Source organism: Drosophila guanche, unplaced genomic scaffold, assembly GCF_900245975.1.
Source record: "Drosophila guanche unplaced genomic scaffold, DGUA_6, whole genome shotgun sequence".
NCBI lineage: Eukaryota > Metazoa > Arthropoda > Insecta > Diptera > Drosophilidae > Drosophila > Drosophila guanche.
Genome location: NW_022995756.1, coordinates 867,453 through 885,140, shown reverse-complemented (window position 1 = coordinate 885,140; position 17,688 = coordinate 867,453). Strand labels below are relative to the sequence as shown.

The window sequence follows — 17,688 nt, the reverse complement described above, 5'->3', positions numbered from 1 at the left end:
TGAACATGTCAAAAACTACATATATGCGAAGCCAAGCCTTTAATAGTTCTTAAGATAGTTAAGTCTTCAGTTAAGTTCTTGCGAATCTCTTATACTCTCTCAGTGAGTATGAACTCAATATGCACCCCTACTGTTTATATTGCAGCGCATCCCATTTTACTCGGTCCAAAAATTTAGTTGATTCAACCACAAAGGCTCACACCCAAAACATTGAACGACTGTGGCGTGATGTGGAAGGAAAACGCGTCGGCGAAAATGCCGACTATTATGCTTTTAATTTATTCCCGATTATGAAGAAATTTACCAAAAATGGTAAACTGCGGCGGACTGAGTTAGACTTAGAAAGAAGAAAATGATGGTGAAAGCAAAGACATTATAAAAGTAAGATGAGTAGCGACCATACCTTTGAATGGAAATATGCAAGCAAGATTTACGTACGACTAAATTAGATTTAATCCGGCGCGTTGTCGGTCGTTTAAATCTGAGAGCGTAAAAATCTGAAAATAAAATGTGTGAGCACGAAAGTGACTTTAAGGGCGTTAGTGTGCGTATTTGTTCAAAGCAGAAGATATTCGACGTAAATTGTTTGATTGAAATTTCTTTTTCTTTAAAAATGCTTCAGCAAATGACTGGAAATTAGAATAATGATATGCCTTGATGCATATTGAATTCCTTAGTAATTATATTAAACTAAATTTAGTCATACACGTTCATGCTTCCTTCCCTAATATTGTCGAAGATTTCTTTAAGATCGAACCCTCACGATACGTACAAATTTTGGTGCTTACTTTTTGTGACTCAATCAAAAGTCATGTTTGGAATATATTATCAGAATATATATCAGAAAAACTGATATTGTATTGTCTTTGGTTTACCGCAGTGCACCGTTCGAATTTTCGTCAAGCGCTAAACTTCATATCGTTAGCCTACATATGTACATACATACATACATACATTGTAAAGCTTAATACTCTAATGTCTATCAAGATAAAACCATTCTAGCTCCCAACTGACCTATATTTATTTTTTACCCGTCATGTATTCCAAAAATTTAGAAAATTGTATCCGAAAGTTTCAAGATCTTGTCGAACTCACACGTTTGGTACAAGTCTTGGGGTTTACTTTTTGTGACTCAATACAAATTTCAATACCCAATGAAGACTCCGCTGTAGGCAAGGCAATCTGAAATCTGCAAAGCCTTTAATTAGTGTTTTTTGTACATAAAATAAATATTAATGCAAAATTTTTTATTTAAACATCTTAACAAATGGCATTATATTTTTGTAAAAGAATTGGAATGACTACAAAAATGCTCCATTCCCACATTGCAGCACATTAAAACAAACGCTGCATACCCTCACTGGCTTATTTATTCCGAACTTAATAATAGGCACATCGTTGCTGGAACACTTGGAGCACAAGACCCGTCCGCAATGGCGACTAATTAAACATATAACGAGAAAAATGAGAAAGATTTCATGTCAATTTAGTTTTAAAATACTGACCAATGGTGTTTTCGCATCGTAATAGAAAATTTTGTGGTACATTCTTGGCACAAGTCGGACTCTGCCCAAGGTGACTCCTGTGGTAGTTGGTCCAACAACTTATGGAGAAGTTGATCAGTGGCTAATTTGAAATTAAAGATATTAATTCCTTCCCTATTTTCAGTACCTAAACATGCCCCAGCCTTTACAAGGACTTTGCAAAGAGGCGCTTGGCCACGCATGAAGGAGAGCAGTAACGGCGTATTTCCATCCATGTCAGGACTATTTATGGGGTACTTTGGCATACACTCAAAAAACAGCTCACAAATGGCAGCGGCTGTATTGTCCTCCACCACACGACACAGTTCATGCATCGGATTGCGCCCTTTCAAATTTATTGCCTCAGCGTTTACCCTAGACTCCGTCAAAAGTTCCCGCACAATTGAAAGTTGGCCACCCCGCACAGCCAGATGCAAGGCATTGTTACCTTCGGCATCAGGTGCATCGTAGTCGGCACTGTTTTGGATCAACGCCGATACGACTGAAATATTTCCCCGCTCGATTGCAATGTGCAGCGGGATTTTCTGAACAGCATCACGCTCATTAATACGGGCACCAGCTAAAAGTAAATTCCTAGTGATCATTTCGTTTTCGGACGCAGCTGCCAGATGCAAGGCCGTGGATTGGTTGGCATCATGCACACGCGAATTGACATCTACTTGTATAGCAAGCAAAAACAGAACGCTTTCTAAATCATTTTTCATGATTGCTAAATGCAAAAAGTTGCGACCACGTTGATCCATTTGTTCCGCCGCCGTAGGAAGTCGATCTAATATGCGCTGTGCGGCCTTGTGGTTGCGTATGGCCAAGGCGGATGCGAAAGGTGTGTTTCCAGTAATATCACGTAACTTTAGATCTATACCAGGGTGACAAAGAAGAATAGTTATTATCTCTTCATGTTGGTTTTCAATAGATATGTGAAGTGGCGTTTTTTTCTCAGCATCCAGTACGTTCACATTAGCTCCATGATCAATTAGTGTCTGAAGTACTTTGGTGAGACCCCATTGGCAACAGAGATGCAATGGGGATGCTTTTTCTCGAACCTCGTCTCCACCTTCGCCATCCGGTCCTGGCTGACGGGCAGAGTCCATGTCACATTGGCTACGAATAAGGAAGACAGCAATAGACTCTTTGTTCTCATCTATTGCGCGATGTAGGAGCGTCTGCTGGCATCTTTCAGGACCTTCGCTCCAACAGTCTGTATCAACGCCATGGCGCACAAGTACCTGCGCAACTTCATAGAATTCCAATTCCAAAGCAGTCCACAATGGTGCATCACCTTTTCCATCGGCGGCATTCAGTGCAACTCCATGTGTGCACAGGGCATCCACGACTTTTGGAAGGTTTTTCTTAATAGACAGCTGCAACGTAGAATCCTTTTTACCTATAAATGGAGTAAAATTTGAAAGTAAAATAAGTCAAAGACCCTGTGAGTGTTTTCATTCATTTTTTTACCTGCCACCGCGTTTATATCTGCACCATTCTCTATTAAAAATAATGCCGTGCCACTATCGCTGTTGAGTATTGCTTGATGCAAAAGGGTAAAGTCGTCTCTATTTCTTGCGTTGACATCAGCACCACCTTTTATAAGAATGGGGGCTAAATGAGTTCTATTCAGAGCTAAGGATAGGCCTAGTGGCGTGTCGCCATTTTTATCTTTGCGGTTGAAATCAAGAGCTTCAGTTGCATTAATTTCCAGCTGAGTAAAAGCTTCTATAGCACCAATTGCATTGGCTTCGACTGCCATATGTAGAGCTGATTTCATCCCGGTTTCATTTGATTGCAAATTGCACGACGCACCGTTTGTGAGCAATTTTGTTACTAGGTTGGGCATATTTTGTCTCGCTGCCATATGTAAAGCAGACAGTCCACTAGAGTTTAAATGGTCGAGACTTGCATAGTCTGTCAAAAACATGGCGGCGTCCTCGAACCGTTGTCCGGCCATGACGAGCACCTGAAGCAGGCTGTCTCCAGTTGCAGACTTTATATGAGTTGTTCGAGCACCCATTTCGAGCAGTTTTTGAGCCAACTTGAAATCGGCGTTCTCTAACGTTAAGCATAGTTCAAGAGCGCACTTTTCATCGAATGAGCGCATATTTATGTCGATATTAGGCACTTCAAGTAGATGACTTAGCATTATGGTATTTTGGCTTTCGATTGCAACGTGCAAAGGCGTTTCACCCCGAACATTTTGAATGTTAACGTTGGCTTTGCGCTGTAAAATTTGTTTTCCTAATTCATTTATTTGTTTAAATGTCTCGCGTTCAGTCCGACTCTCAGCGTAAGTGCATATGATATGAAGGGCTGTATCAGACGAGGGTCTGAAAGACGAAAGTTCACACCTATATATTAAGCGATTGGATGCGATAAAAGCTGAGATTTTTTACCTGGATAAAAGATCTAAAAGACAGTTGTGGTCCAAAAGAAATTTCGCTGAAAAGACATCACCTTTTTTTAAAGCATCTATTAGTAGCGTAGATCCCTGTTAAAATTTATATTTACTTAAAGGAAAGCTTTATATTTTATTTTGTGCCTACCTGGGCATCAAACGCATTAATATTGGCTTTTCCGTTTTCCACAAGCGTTTGAGCTATCTGGTAATTTTTTGCCGATAGGGCCATTTGAAGCGGCAGTTGACCATGCTCAGACAAACTGTTTACCAACTCTGGTAACTAGAAAATTAGGAATGGTACACATATTAGAAAATGTACGTCTATTTGCGACCTGTTATAATCTATGTTCGCATTTTGGTCCGTTCATGATATGCAAAGGTATATATTAATTATTCACAGTTGTCGAAGAGTTGAAGCATATAATGGTATTCAGGGTGGATGTGGATTTGTGTACAAACGATGGGTGCTCTTAAAGTTTCTGACCTACCAAAAACTTAAAAACACCAACTTTTGTGAATGAAAATGACCTAATTGTTTAAAAAAATATAATCCAAGAAAATGAAACTTCCTTATAAGGTCCTAGGCGCGGAAATGAAAAGTTGTTTATGTTTGTGTGTTTTTAGGAACAATTAAGGTTTTTGCTTTATTTATATACATTTATTTATATACATAATTTTATTTTCCAATTTTATTTGATGGACATGAATTAAATTACCCGACACGATTTTCCCTCAAGACAGCAAACTAACTTTTACTAAAAAGATATTGGGCTTTAAAATGGTCCTATAATATTATTTGTTATACCCGGTACTCGAAGAGTAAATAACGCACAGAAGAAAACGTTTCCGACCCCATTAGGTATACATATTCTTGATCAGCATCAATAGCCGAGTCGATAGAGCCATGTCTGTCTGTCCGGGTGTGGGTCTAGGGAAGGGGAGCGAGCTAAAGGAGCGTGTTGGTGTGAGATGTGTGTTAGATGTAGATGACAGATGAAGAATGTTAAATTTGACAAAACACCGCTAAGGTGCAGAAGTAGTACTGAGTGCCGGGTATAAAAGTTGTGACGCGTAAGAAGCGTCTCACACGTCCCTTCTCGTTTAGTATTAATATTTAATATTAATATTTTTAAAAGAAGGTTGCACCCGAAATCGGTAAGTATCAATTTCAGAGCAGAAAACGTCCTCAATACACTGACTTAAAAATTCTGAATAACGTGTGAGACGCTTCGCACGCGTCACAACTGTTATACCCGGAACTCAGTCAGCTCTCCAGTTCTTAGTTCTGCCTTATCTTCCCAATTGTGGATATGACAGAGTTTCGAAAAATTTGAAATGCACTTGTAACACTGTGATATTACAGCAAATGCTGCGGATTAATCTGGATGCAAGATTTGGATGCTGGAGCTTTTATAGTCTCTGATATGCAGGCGCTCATCAAGACGTAAGAGCAGACGTACGGAGAGACAGGCACGGCTATATCTATTCGGCTATTGATGCTGATCAGTAATATATACATATATACCTAGTGGGGTCGTAACGTTTCCTTTTGTCCACTTTCGACTACAAATACAATATACATACATACATATGTACCCGAGTACCGGGTATAATAAAAACAAATGTAGGTACGTGTTTGCAACAAGTCATCTACATACTCATGTTTTTATTTACATATGCAACTAACTTTTTACGTACGCATAAAATGTAAACTAAAGACGGGCGGCAACAGTTCGTGAGCTTTGGAACACGCACGATCAGAAACAGCCCATCATATACATTCGTATGTATCTATGTATACATTATTCGGCCCAGATTTAGACTAACATAAATAATGGGTTACAATCTATAGTAATAGCCAGAGCGAAAACGACTTCAAGATATTATGTTATAATAAAACATTTTTAAAGTTTGAATCGAGGGGTGGCAGTTGAATGTTATTTATCGATAGGGTACAGTTCGACTGGTGATGGTTTCGCAGCTCCAAATTTAGTTATTCAGGCTCGGAATTTAGCGCAGAGCACTGACCATCTCTAACTCAACATGTCGATCGATATACATACATATGTATATAAGTATGTATATACGTTCATAGGTTTCAAAGCTGTTTAAATTCTATTGAGCAGAGCAGTGGCGGCTAGTAGTAGGTTAGTTACAAGTAACCAGTGCTTCGTAATTTGTGCCACTTGCTCATAGTAATGCGTGTGTTTGTTTGCTGGAACAAATATGTTTTGCGTAGAATGAGCCGTACATATGCACGTTTTTTGGGTAAGATATTATTTTTTGTATTCTTAAGTTATTTGTTGGTCACTTAAACATGTACATAAGTGAAACGTGTATGAATATATGCACTGCTGAGTTAATTCATGTACATATGAATTTATGTATATATAAATGCATACACGTGTATGCGTGTACGAGTATTTGGCTCAGGGCCACTTTCGCCCATTACCGGCGAACAGGTCTATGACTGAATGTGAATGTGCGTACAAAAGTTTGGAAATCAGATTATGTACAAACATACATATGTATGCATGTATGTAGTTGACTGGATTCTAACATATAAATATGTAGTAAACTCTTGTACTTTCGATTTTCTAAACTTTAGATTAATTAATACCCGCGGGAGCATTGGCAGAAACATTGAAACACAACCATGGCACGCAGTCCTGAAGCAGGTAGCAGAGGCTACATCTTGAACGGAGTATTTTCATTTTTCGTTGCAGTAACGTTAGGTTTGTATTGTTTGTGGACACATATTTCATTTAAATTACTCTCTATGTTTAAAGGTTTCAAAGTAATAATTCCAGTAGATATGTAGATATGTATGTATATGTATATGTACAGAAAGAAATTTACTTATTTGCATATTTACAACAGTCGATACCGTCCCTTTCCTACTCAAAATAGACCCTTAGTTTTAAAGCAATTCGACTACTAGTGGAAACTTGTATCAGACTCCTCACTTTGCTGAACGCAGTCGAAGAGTATGTTCGTTTTATCACAATAGTATGCATATGTTTGTACATTAAAACAGTTCTGTGTCGATGACCGACGCGATTTCTTTTCTATAGATAGCTAAAAATTGCAATTAAATAAATAAATGCATCACTTTAAATGCATATGTATGTATGTACATATGTGCATATCCATATACTTTTTGCGTTATGGCGAACCTTAAGACGTATCATACTTCGAATTCTTCAAGAGGGAACTATACATATGTAAAAACATAAATATGTACATACATGCAAAATGTTTGAGCCTTGCATCGAGCCACTGTGTAGAAGCTACTGGTTAACGATTGAGCTATGACTTTCTAAAGAATGGAGATCTAAAACAATTCCAAGTATGTATATTAAGTTCTCCAGAAAAGTTTATAATTATACACTTATCATTCTCGCGCTGATGTGAGTATTTAAAAGTGCTCAACGATATCGAAGCGACTCTAAGAGAGAATTTCTTACAAATAATCGTATTAACTGAGAAACGTGTATCATATATCATATATATATACAAAATAAAAACATGCATGTATGTACATATACAATATGTAACAAAAAATATTCAAAAAAGACCACAAAAAATAGAACACCTGACGTATTTACATAAGTGTATAAGTTTGAATCTGATGGATTGTATTATTTTATGGTAAACTAAACATGTTACTGTGACCAATCCCTCTTGTAATATTATATATGTATTTCTCATTTCGAAATTACAAATGTGAGTATACAAAACTAGTTTTTATTGAGTATCGAAGGTTTTTGGTTTTTTGAAAGTTGATTCACTGTTATTCTGTCGATACGATTCCATGCTTCAAAACTCAGACAGACAGAAATGTTTAGATAAACTCAACCATATAAACAATTTTGATAATGTAACAATTTTTCTTGACTGAATGGATAAATGATTTTTTTTTACTGAGAATTAAGCAATTGCAAAGTAATTAAGAGGTACGAATATGTGAGAGTCTTGTTAATATGAATATTCTAAAAATCAAAAACGTATTGCTGCACTAGGATCCCCGATGTTAGTCTTTGAAATTTAAAAATACAAAATTCCAGATTCAGTATAGTTTAATGCAACTTTCGAATTAATGCCGAACATTAAACATTTCTTTTACTTACAGGCAAAGGATCATTAGCTGATATGTTACAATGTTATAAGTGCTCCGTAACTATAGAAAAGTATGTCATAGAGAACCGAACAATTACAACCCCATTGTGCTCGAAATTTGAGGAGAACGCAGGTTACACGACGCACTGTCCATATTCAACAATGTGTTTGAAAACAATCTCTATTTTACACTTGCAAAATGGTCAAAAGCAAGAAGCTGTGACAAGAGGATGCGCCCAACAAAAGAATACCACTCAGGTGTGATCTATTATTGACGCGATATATGTGAATGCCCTTGTGATTGATACTGGTACCCTGTTCTTTTCTTAGATATTCCGCAATAAGCAATGGGAACAGGAGCACCTGGTCCAGGAAGTGTACGATGAGGGGTGCACAGAAGTAAAGGACAATCACTTGGCGGGGTCAGCAAAAATAAATTGTTACTGCCGCGGAGAGCTGTGCAATTCATCAAGTCTGCCTAGCATTGACCCAAATATTATGATCCTAATTGTTTTGCTTCGAACCTTGTGGCTCATGCTTTCTCGGAGTACCTAATCCTGCCGACTGAAATAACATACATACGGGAAATCATATTTTAGATTAGATTAAAGTGCTTAATTGTGATAATTGATTACATGTGCAAATTTAGCATACGAGTAAATGACGCATAGTTAGTTAAAAGTATAGAGATATTCATGAAAATTGGTTCAATTAAATACTGTACAACAACGAATAATACTACATTGTTCAAAATAATTATTATTATTAAAATTATCACCGGAGACTTAGCCTCACGTCTCCAGGGATTAATTAAAGATAGTTAACAACATTCACCAGCCCTAACCAAACTAACAAAAAACTAGAAGGGACGCGTCCTACGCGTCACAACTTTTATACCCGGTAGAATTTGTTGGAAAATATGTTGTATAATATGAATTTCATTTGACCACCAACAAGTGCGAACATTTCTCGCAAACATAATTTTTTTGAAATGGTCAAGGAGTAACAATGTCAGCAGACACCGAGACAGTAATTGCCTTAATGGAAATACATATATGTTTGAAGAAAAAAAAGAAAAAAGGCAATGTATAAATTCTTGCAAAAATTGTTTTGAAATTTTAAATGAAGGTGGTTCACTCAAGCAACAATTTTTACAAATGATGTTCGTGCCGAAATTGCCATCCATTGACGAACATGTTAGCACGAACACAACGAAGATAGAATAACTTATATTCTCTTCGAACACAACTCGAACTCGAAATGTCGACCCGAACACTACCACCAACGATTCGAACCCAACATGTTTTCCGAACATATTCCATCGTGGATGGTCCGCTCTAGTGTTTTTTTTTTAATTTAACATTTTACTTTTTTTCTACATATGTATGGATATACATATGTCATCAACGTCACATCTCACGCCAACACGCTCTTTTCGATTTGTTTTCATTCTGGCTATAAAAATGATCTAGCTTTTATAGTCTCTGAGATCCAGGCGCTCAACAAGACGGACATACATATGTATGCTGCTCAAGAATATACATATATTCTTTATGGGGTCGGAAACGTTTCCTTCCCTGCGTTACATACATCAACTTTACTCTTCGAGTACCGGGTTTAAAAACAAAACAAAATAAAAAGAGGAGGGACGTGTGAGACACTTCTTACGAGTCGCAGCTTTAATACCCAGTACTCAGTAGCACATCTGCACCTTAACGGTTTTTTGTTATACCCGGTACTCGAAGAGTAAATAGGGTATATTGTATTTGTGCGAATAACGGTTGTATGTAAGGCACAGAAGGAAACATTTCCGACCCCAGAAAGTATATATATTCTTGATCAGCATCAATAGCCGAGTAGATTGAGCCACATTTGTCTGTCCGTCTGTCCGTCCGTCCGTCTTGTTTGTCGGCTAGTTCTCAGAGACAATAAGAGCTAGAGGCACCAAATGCTTGGCTCCAGACTGCTGTATACTCACACTGAAACAAGTGTATTTCAAAAATTAGCCCCGCTCCCGAAAAATGGCGAAAAACTCCCAAATCTACAATTTTGAAGATAAAAGAAATCTATAAACGCAATTCTGTAGGGAATGACGATATCTATCAGATCACCAAATTTGATCATTATTATAGCCACAATGAAGAAATTAATTTGCAGTGGCTAAACCCACCCTGTCCAGCAGGTTTTGCTGTTTTTTCACATTCTCTCATTAACACTCTGGACACTTCCTCTGCCGCGCCTCTGCCTCTGACGTGGAGGGGGGCTAGCGAAAATAGCGTGTTGGCGTGAGAAACTATTTAGATGTAGATGACAGGTGTAGAAAAAATGTAAAATGTCAAATGTAAAATTGAAAAAAAAAAAACAATATGGTACAGGTACACTGACTGAGTGCCGGGTATGAAAGATTTTTTTCTACATATGTCATCTACATCCTCTTCACTTCTCACGTCAACACGCTCTGTTAGCTCGCCCCCCTCCCCTAGAGCCGCACACTGCACGAAGCAGAGTGTGGGGGTAGGCACTGCTAATTAATGACTTCATTCTGACTATAATAATTGTTAGTTGTGAAAAGTGCGAGTGAAAGGGCTCTCGCTGTAAGTGTGAGGGCAACGACATGGAGTGTGCTGATTAATCATTTCAAGGCAATGTAAAAAAAACATAATAATTGTTTCATAATTTAATTTTTAATAGTTTGCTAAATAATAGTAGTCTGTGTTTTGAAAATATAACAATTTTGAAAAAATTTGAAATCAAATTTTGTCCGCAACCAACTTTTCGCATCGACAAGCAAACGAGCACTGAGAATTGGGAAAAGCAGCGAGTAACTCTGCCACCGACGAGGCCTCCTTATATAGTTGCTTCATGTGCCCACGTATTCTAGATCTGCTTGCATGCATACTCTTAGCGTTATGAGTCTATGAACTTTCGGAAGACGTATGCCCAATGTGCGTCATGTCAATAAGCATATTTTGTTGAAGCACGTATGTACTATTTTCTCCAAGTTTCTAATCTGCCTGAAATTTGCTTACACAAATAAGGGCAGGGGGTATAATATATGTACTTTTGCGAAGTAGGAAATACTCTGCACAACTGGCAAATAAAATATGAAGACTATTTAATCTGGTCAGAGTCAAAAATCATAATTAAAACCTGTCTGATCAGGCTGCGTAGTACCAATTGAACTAAAATTAAACTATTCAATTAATAGAGCTTTCGTGTCGCTTGCTAACAGATTTCTTAACAGTGGTAAACTCTGTTAAATTGTAGACTATGTACATCACTTTGAAGATCAGTGTTTTTCGGATACATCGCTGTTAAGAATATATTATTTTAAATACTTTTGTTAAATGGGTTTTGGTCAGAAAAAGTGGTCAAAATCAGCATAGTGCATTGGTTGCGGAACTAAACATTGCAATGCATTGGTGGTGCATTAGTAGCATCATTCTATATTATGGCGTTTTTAGATTTTTTGAAATTTAGATATGATTAGTACGATCTGGGAAGACCTGGTTCGCCCACTTCAATATTTATAGTGGACACGAAATAATTTTAAATGAACTTACTTTGTCATCATTTTCCACAAGGCACAGGAACACGACGTCTTCCCTCAGCAGTCGCACTGCAGCGTGTAGTGGGTATTTGGTTTTATTCTTAAGCATTTTGAAAAGTAATGGACCAGACATATGTTCAAAGTCTTGGGCTGTTAGGTCATCCCAGTGCGTTGATATAATACCGGAACAATATTCCAGAAGCGTTGACGCTGCCACTTCTTCTGCCACACAATAAAATCGCACGCAAGATCTCACTCCAACCGAAGCTACCAGTGCTCGCTCACACAAGCCTAAAAGGGAAGGTAGCCCGAATCGATGCGCAGCTTTAAGTATATCCAAAGCCAATCGGTCGTGCTGTAAGTCAATTAAATCGGTATAAATCCAACGCAACAGAGCCATGACAACATCCTCATCTAGATCGCTCCAGTCGAGCTCATGAGTGCTTCCCAGAACGTCTTCGCGCCATTTCTCTGATCGAGCATGAAGGACAAACTTATGTGCTGGAACTGTTTTCGTGTTTATTCGGATGTTAACATCTGAATAGGTCGGACGCCCGTACAATGAAGCCACTGTCAATGCTAATCTGGAGACAAAACTGCTGAGTTCTCCAGAGAGCTCTGCATCTGCTGATGAGGCAACAACTTCGTTAAACTTTCGCTCCAGCTCCGTATAACTGCGCTGCAACTTTGTGTATTCTTCCTTTAATAACGCCAAGTGCTTTTCCAGTTTTTGAACGGAAGCTGCGTCGTTGCAACCTGAAAATATGGATTTAATTAATTGAAAATAAAGAAATTCATATGTACAAGAATGTAAATGCTTAAACATTAAAATTAGCCAATACATAGAAGAGCTTTTACAAAAACACACAAACGTACATACATATGTACAAGCTTAGCTGCATGATGCATGAACATGCACCCCTTCAAAAATGTGTGTGTAAAATAAAAACATAAAACAATTGATAGTACGTAAATATGAGCAATCACCGGAAACTGATAACAATTACCGCCTATTTTTTAAACATACCCATTATATTTCAAATTGTTATCTTTAAAATGAATAGTCAAATTTTATTTTAGCCAAACGCTGTGCATTTAATTTGAGGCGTAGACGGCTGTTATTGTTATCGCTGGAAAAGCAGCTGTGTTCAATTCGCAGCGGAACTGGTTCTTTTCAGCTAATTATGTTCACTTAAAATATTTTTAAAATACCCATCATGGTGTACCATTAACCATAATACCGACTTCTTTTTTTATAATTATTGACAGCTAAAATACCTTTATTATTCTTGATTTTATGTTATTTATCTTGCTAGCTAGCTTAGACATGAAATAGCTAGAATCCAAAGAAAAACGGACCTCTTGTTTTTTTCTCGCAGATATGGGTTGTCTCAATGTGGTCGGCGCTTTCATCCTTGATTTTCTTCCTAATCTGCCAATGCATTTGTTCATAGTGTTAGTATTTCGCTGATTTTCTTCCTAATCTGTTAGTGCAAGAGCTACCCACTATACCTAATCTCTTGTTTGGATCAATTTATTATTCACTGTTTTATTTACTTTTCGCAAATTTTCACAAAGTAAGCAGAACACTACGGCAACCTGATGCAGGTTAAACTCAGTAGATTAAAAACAAGAAGGGACGCGTGAGACGCACTCTGTACTACATCTGTACCTTAGTGGTTATTTTTTTTTTTTTTTGAGGTTTTAAGTTACCGCTCTACCCTTAGGTAGAGGGGAATTATTTGGCCACCCGCCTTTCAAGGGGGAAATCGCCACGTCGTAATATGTAACTTGGTTACAGCTTTGCTCCAATACTTACCTGGCGTAGAGGTTATGTTCCCCACGTGCTTGCTACCTTAGTGGTTATTTGTCCAATTTTAAATTTTTTCTTCATCTGTCATCTACATCTACAACACTTCTCACGCCAACAGGCTCCGTTAGCTCGCCCCCCTTCCATAGACCAACACACTGCAAACTCACGGCAGTGGCAGAGGCAGCGACCGCACACAAAAAAAACGAGAAGGGACGTGTGAGATGCTTCTTAAGCGTCACAACTTTTATACCCGGCACTCAGGACTACATCTGCACCTTAGCGGTGTTTTGTAAACACTACTCAGTGTAGACACTCAGTGTCTACAACATACTCACACCAACACGCTCCGTTAGCTCGCCACCCTGCCTAGACACACACACTGCAGACTCGCGGCAGAGGCAGCGCCCGCACAAAAAAAAAACAAATATAAGCTGCGGGACGGGGTGGCTTAAAAGTCAGCAGAGGCAGGGGCCGAGTGAAGCAGAAGCAGAGTGTGAATGAGAGAGTGTGAAAAGAACAACAAAAGCTGCGGGACAGGGTGGGTTTAGCCACTGCAAATTCATTTCTTCATTCTGGCTATAATAATGAGCCTATCGGATCCCAATTTGGTGATCTGATAGATAAGGCCATTCCCTACGGAATGGCGTTTTTAGTTTTGTAGATTTGGAAGGTTTTCGCCCTTTTGCGGGGGTGGAAGGGGGCGTGGCTCATTTTTTAAATACACTTGTAACAGTGTGAGCATACAGAAGTCTGGATGCAACATTTGGTGGCTCTAGCTTTTATGGTCTCTGAGATCCAGGCGCTCAACAAGAAGGACGGACGGAGGCTGATCAAGAATATTCGGCAGAGGCAGAGAATGTGAACAAAAAACAAATATAAGCTGGGGAACGGGGTGGGTTTTAGCCACTGGAAATTAATTTCTTCATTGTGGCTATAATATTCATCCAATCGGATCCCAATTTGGTAATCTGATAGATATGGTCATTCCCTAGGGAATTGCTTTCCTTTATCTTCAAAATTGTAGATTTGGGAGGTTTTCGCAATTTTTCGGGGGGCGGGGCTCATTTTTTAAACACACTTGTAACAGTGTGAGCATACAGAAGTCTGGTTGCAAAATTTCGTGGCTCTAGCTCTTATAGTCTCTGAGTACTAGGCGCTCATCAGGACGGACAGACGGACGGGCAGACAGACATGGCTCAATCGGCTCGGCTTTTGATGCTGATCAAGAATATATATACTATATGAGGTCGGAAACGATTCCTTCTGTGTGTTACATACTTTATGCACAAATACATTATACCCTATTTACGGGTATAAAAATGTTGCACATATTGCTAAAAAAAACTGTTTTTGTATGTGAAGTCCAGTAGTCAGATGCTGAATCTGTTTGTTTGTTGTTTGCTATCCACCGAATCAGGGATTATAGGGATGATGGTCTGTCACATTATAATTCCTACTTCTAATTCCGACTTCAGATTCGTCCTAGAAAATCAGCCGAGGGTATCTAATGGCATTTTGCTACTTGCTCGAAAAATATAAAATTGTTCAAGATACACCCCGGCGGTATCTTACAAACTGAACGTTGAAATTATAATATGGAAGCGAAAATAGCAAAAATAACCATCGGCTAGATGAACTTACCGGCTACAACACCCCACTAGAAGCAATTCCCTGATTGGACCCATACAGAAAACGAGAAGGAACGTGTAAGATGTAGAAAAAACTTAAATTGTAAAATTAAAAAAAAAAAACCAATAAGGTAAATATGTCCTACTGAGTACCGCGTATGAAAGTTGTAACGCGTAAGAAGCGTCTCACGCGTTCCTTCTCGTTAGTTTTCTTTAATCAAAATCGTGGGTACAGCATATTTTCGCCCTTTGTGGTGGTGGAAGAAGGCGGGGAAATTTTGAAATACACTTGTAACAGTGTGAGCATACAGCCATCTGGATTCAAAATTTGGTGGCTCTAGCTTTAAAAGTCTCTGAGATCCTGGAGCTCTACAAAACAGACAAACGGACGGACAGACAGACATGGCTATAACAAATATATATATTCTTTGTTGGGTCGGAAATGCTTGCTTCTGTGTGTTACATACATCCAAATTTGAGCAAAAATACAATATATTATATTTACTGAACTCTAAGGGGAATTGCCACGACGATCGCAGCCGACGACGGGACCTCCTTATATAATTGCTTCATGCATGTGACCATTCGATTTTTAAATTTCTACACTCTCAGATGGTAGTTTCTTAGCTTTTCGTCTCTCGTTGTTTTGCTTGCAGCCTGCCGTTATCAATCTTACTATCATATTTTACTCTTCGAGTTCCAAGTATAATAATAATTAATTTACTAAAAGATCCTAATTTCGGAATAATTATGATAAATGAAAGCATATTATTTCGCAAGACAGTAAGTTTAAGAAACATTAGTTATTGATAGAGGCATTAAATAAATCGCAATCTGAAACCCAATGTACATCATTACCATTACCATAATTCATTGAAAATATTTTTAGCCCAAATATATGATCTATAGTTTTGTCTGTTTGATGGCAGAACAAAATTGAATTTTTTGTTGACTTGTACTTGATACCATAACAGAGACCACGATATGTACCCAAGAAAAGGGCATCGGTGAAAAAAATGCATGTTGTTATTTCAAGTATTACGGTTAATATTGAAAAGGATAGACCGATTTCACCGGCTTTATTTGATTCGGATGCATTGCGCTAAAGGCCCTAAAAAGAACAAAGGTGCACCAGAAATGGAACCCCAACAGAATGACCAGATGGAAGATTAAATGCTTCGGTCTGTACACGTTGTTGTCAAGGGGTGACTAGGACCAGGACTTTTTCGACACCCTTCATTAGTTTTTAACTAGGGGAATATTATCCACTTAATACAGGCCGGAAAGAGGAAATCCATGCCATCCAAGCTGTCTGTTGTTGGGTCTAACAGTCTGATAAGTTACAGGAGACTTCCTAAAAGTCCAGTTATTCCAATCTCGGGCAAGCCATTTAGTCTTTCCAATTCTTAACTTTTGTACAAACCAGCCAGATTAAAATTCACAACTGTAGCGATCTATTTATTTGGGGGTCGCATATATCCAGGTACATACATATGTACATGTATGTATGAAAGTGTTTTAGAAAAAGGTAAGAGAACTATAGGGAAGAATGGCTCAAGAACAACGAATTCACAACTTTCGTTTATTAAATTACACATTTTTTAACAAATATTTTCAAAGAATAAGCTTATCTTGCTGTATTCATGTTAAATTACTTAAGCTTTGAGAACAGACTGTGTGCAACGCAATGATCCAGTTCAGCAACATAGTCAAATAACTCCTCCATGCACGTCTCCGTGGTCTTGGATCGCCCGTTAACACGATCGTTGCACTCCTGGTATTTATTGTATAAGGACTCAATATGACCCTTCGATTGGCATTTTTCCTAATGTAATGTTTAATAATAACATATATGCAATCGCATTTGCTCCGCTAAAATTATCACTCTTACCCTCAAGGCTGCTTGGGGATCAACCAATTCCTCTTCATCGTCGGCCTTAACCACGGGCATCGAAAACAAACTTGCAAAGGCCATATTTGAAGCTGCAATTGTTAAATATGTCTGTAAATTAAATTGTATTTGTAGCTCATATTTACGTAAGTGGCACATAAGAATGACAGTAAGAAGATCAAATTAAAACGAGAAAAGTAACAGAACACACTAATAGTAAAGTCACTGAACTTACAATCTAATTACTAATCTCTAATTACCCACAAATTATTAATATAAACCTTTTTTACAACGCTGTGATGCAATCACGATGTGACCGCGAATTTATCGATCAAATATACCGACAGACCCTCGGAAATATACCGAAATATACCCTTTCATTTTATAAATATACTGTAAATATACCACAAACATTAACTCAATTTCCTATTATATTTTAATGTTGTTATTCTGTTTAATAGGACTTTTAAGACAAAAAAAAAATTATTTAATCCGATTGAAGAATCAATTTAACTTCTTATTCCTTTATGTTCGATTGTATATCATTTGATCCTATATTTTAAAAAGTTATTACCAAATTGTTTCTACATATTAATAAATTATTGAGAGGGGGACTATTATGGAGCATTCCACATGTGCGAGAAGGGTGGGGGCATTAAAGGAAGTTCGGTACTTTTTGCCTTCTCGATCTGCCTTGCCGTCACGAGAAAGGTCAGCAATTTCCCTTCCTTCTCTCCACTATTTTATTTGT

At 38.0% G+C, this 17,688-nt stretch overlaps 3 protein-coding genes across 4 annotated transcripts; 1 reads left to right on the top strand and 2 right to left on the bottom strand.

Moving 5' to 3' along the window:
• Positions 1-1,261: 1,261 nt before the first annotated feature.
• Positions 1,262-12,762, bottom strand: LOC117590141 (rabankyrin-5). Its single transcript, XM_034282514.1, has 7 exons — positions 12,633-12,762; positions 11,619-12,361; positions 4,082-4,216; positions 3,932-4,026; positions 3,000-3,865; positions 1,506-2,928; positions 1,262-1,440 (listed from the first exon to the last, which is right to left on the bottom strand). Exons 1-7 carry the CDS (start codon positions 12,634-12,636, stop codon positions 1,302-1,304), a joined length of 3,405 nt encoding a protein of 1,134 aa, XP_034138405.1. The 5' UTR covers positions 12,637-12,762; the 3' UTR covers positions 1,262-1,301.
• Positions 6,024-8,788, top strand: LOC117590154. The gene is made up of 4 exons (XM_034282540.1): positions 6,024-6,204; positions 6,545-6,671; positions 8,069-8,313; positions 8,386-8,788. The coding sequence occupies exons 2-4, from the start codon at positions 6,593-6,595 to the stop codon at positions 8,608-8,610; spliced, it is 549 nt and encodes a 182-aa protein (XP_034138431.1). The 5' UTR covers positions 6,024-6,204; positions 6,545-6,592; the 3' UTR covers positions 8,611-8,788.
• Positions 12,763-16,608: 3,846 nt separating the features above from the next.
• On the bottom strand, positions 16,609-17,337 carry LOC117590160 (cytochrome b-c1 complex subunit 6, mitochondrial). 2 transcript variants are annotated; one of them, XM_034282547.1, is made up of 3 exons: positions 17,219-17,337; positions 16,938-17,029; positions 16,609-16,871 (listed from the first exon to the last, which is right to left on the bottom strand). In XM_034282547.1, exons 2-3 carry the CDS (start codon positions 17,019-17,021, stop codon positions 16,698-16,700), a joined length of 258 nt encoding a protein of 85 aa, XP_034138438.1. In that variant the 5' UTR covers positions 17,022-17,029; positions 17,219-17,337; the 3' UTR covers positions 16,609-16,697. The 2 variants fall into 2 exon arrangements, with proteins under 2 accessions (XP_034138438.1, XP_034138439.1); XM_034282548.1 differs by lacking the exon at positions 17,219-17,337 and having other exon boundaries at positions 16,938-17,048.
• Positions 17,338-17,688: the final 351 nt, after the last annotated feature.

What these genes read in the sequence shown, in the direction of transcription:
- LOC117590160 (XM_034282547.1), bottom strand. Translation starts at nt 17,021, where the DNA reads ATGGCCTTTGCAAGTTTGTTTTCGATGCCCGTGGTTAAGGCCGACGAT. An exon ending in ATCCCCAAGCAGCCTTGAGG is followed by an intron (nt 16,872 to 16,937) that starts GTAAGAGTGATA and finishes ACATTACATTAG; the next exon opens with GAAAAATGCCAATCGAAGGG.
- LOC117590141 (XM_034282514.1), bottom strand. An exon ending in TTAATGCGTTTGATGCCCAG is followed by an intron (nt 4,027 to 4,081) that starts GTAGGCACAAAA and finishes AAATTTTAACAG; the next exon opens with GGATCTACGCTACTAATAGA. An exon ending in AGATATAAACGCGGTGGCAG is followed by an intron (nt 2,929 to 2,999) that starts GTAAAAAAATGA and finishes CTCCATTTATAG; the next exon opens with GTAAAAAGGATTCTACGTTG.
- LOC117590154 (XM_034282540.1), top strand. Translation starts at nt 6,593, where the DNA reads ATGGCACGCAGTCCTGAAGCAGGTAGCAGAGGCTACATCTTGAACGGA. An exon ending in TTTCGTTGCAGTAACGTTAG is followed by an intron (nt 6,672 to 8,068) that starts GTTTGTATTGTT and finishes TTTTACTTACAG; the next exon opens with GCAAAGGATCATTAGCTGAT. An exon ending in AACAAAAGAATACCACTCAG is followed by an intron (nt 8,314 to 8,385) that starts GTGTGATCTATT and finishes TTCTTTTCTTAG; the next exon opens with ATATTCCGCAATAAGCAATG.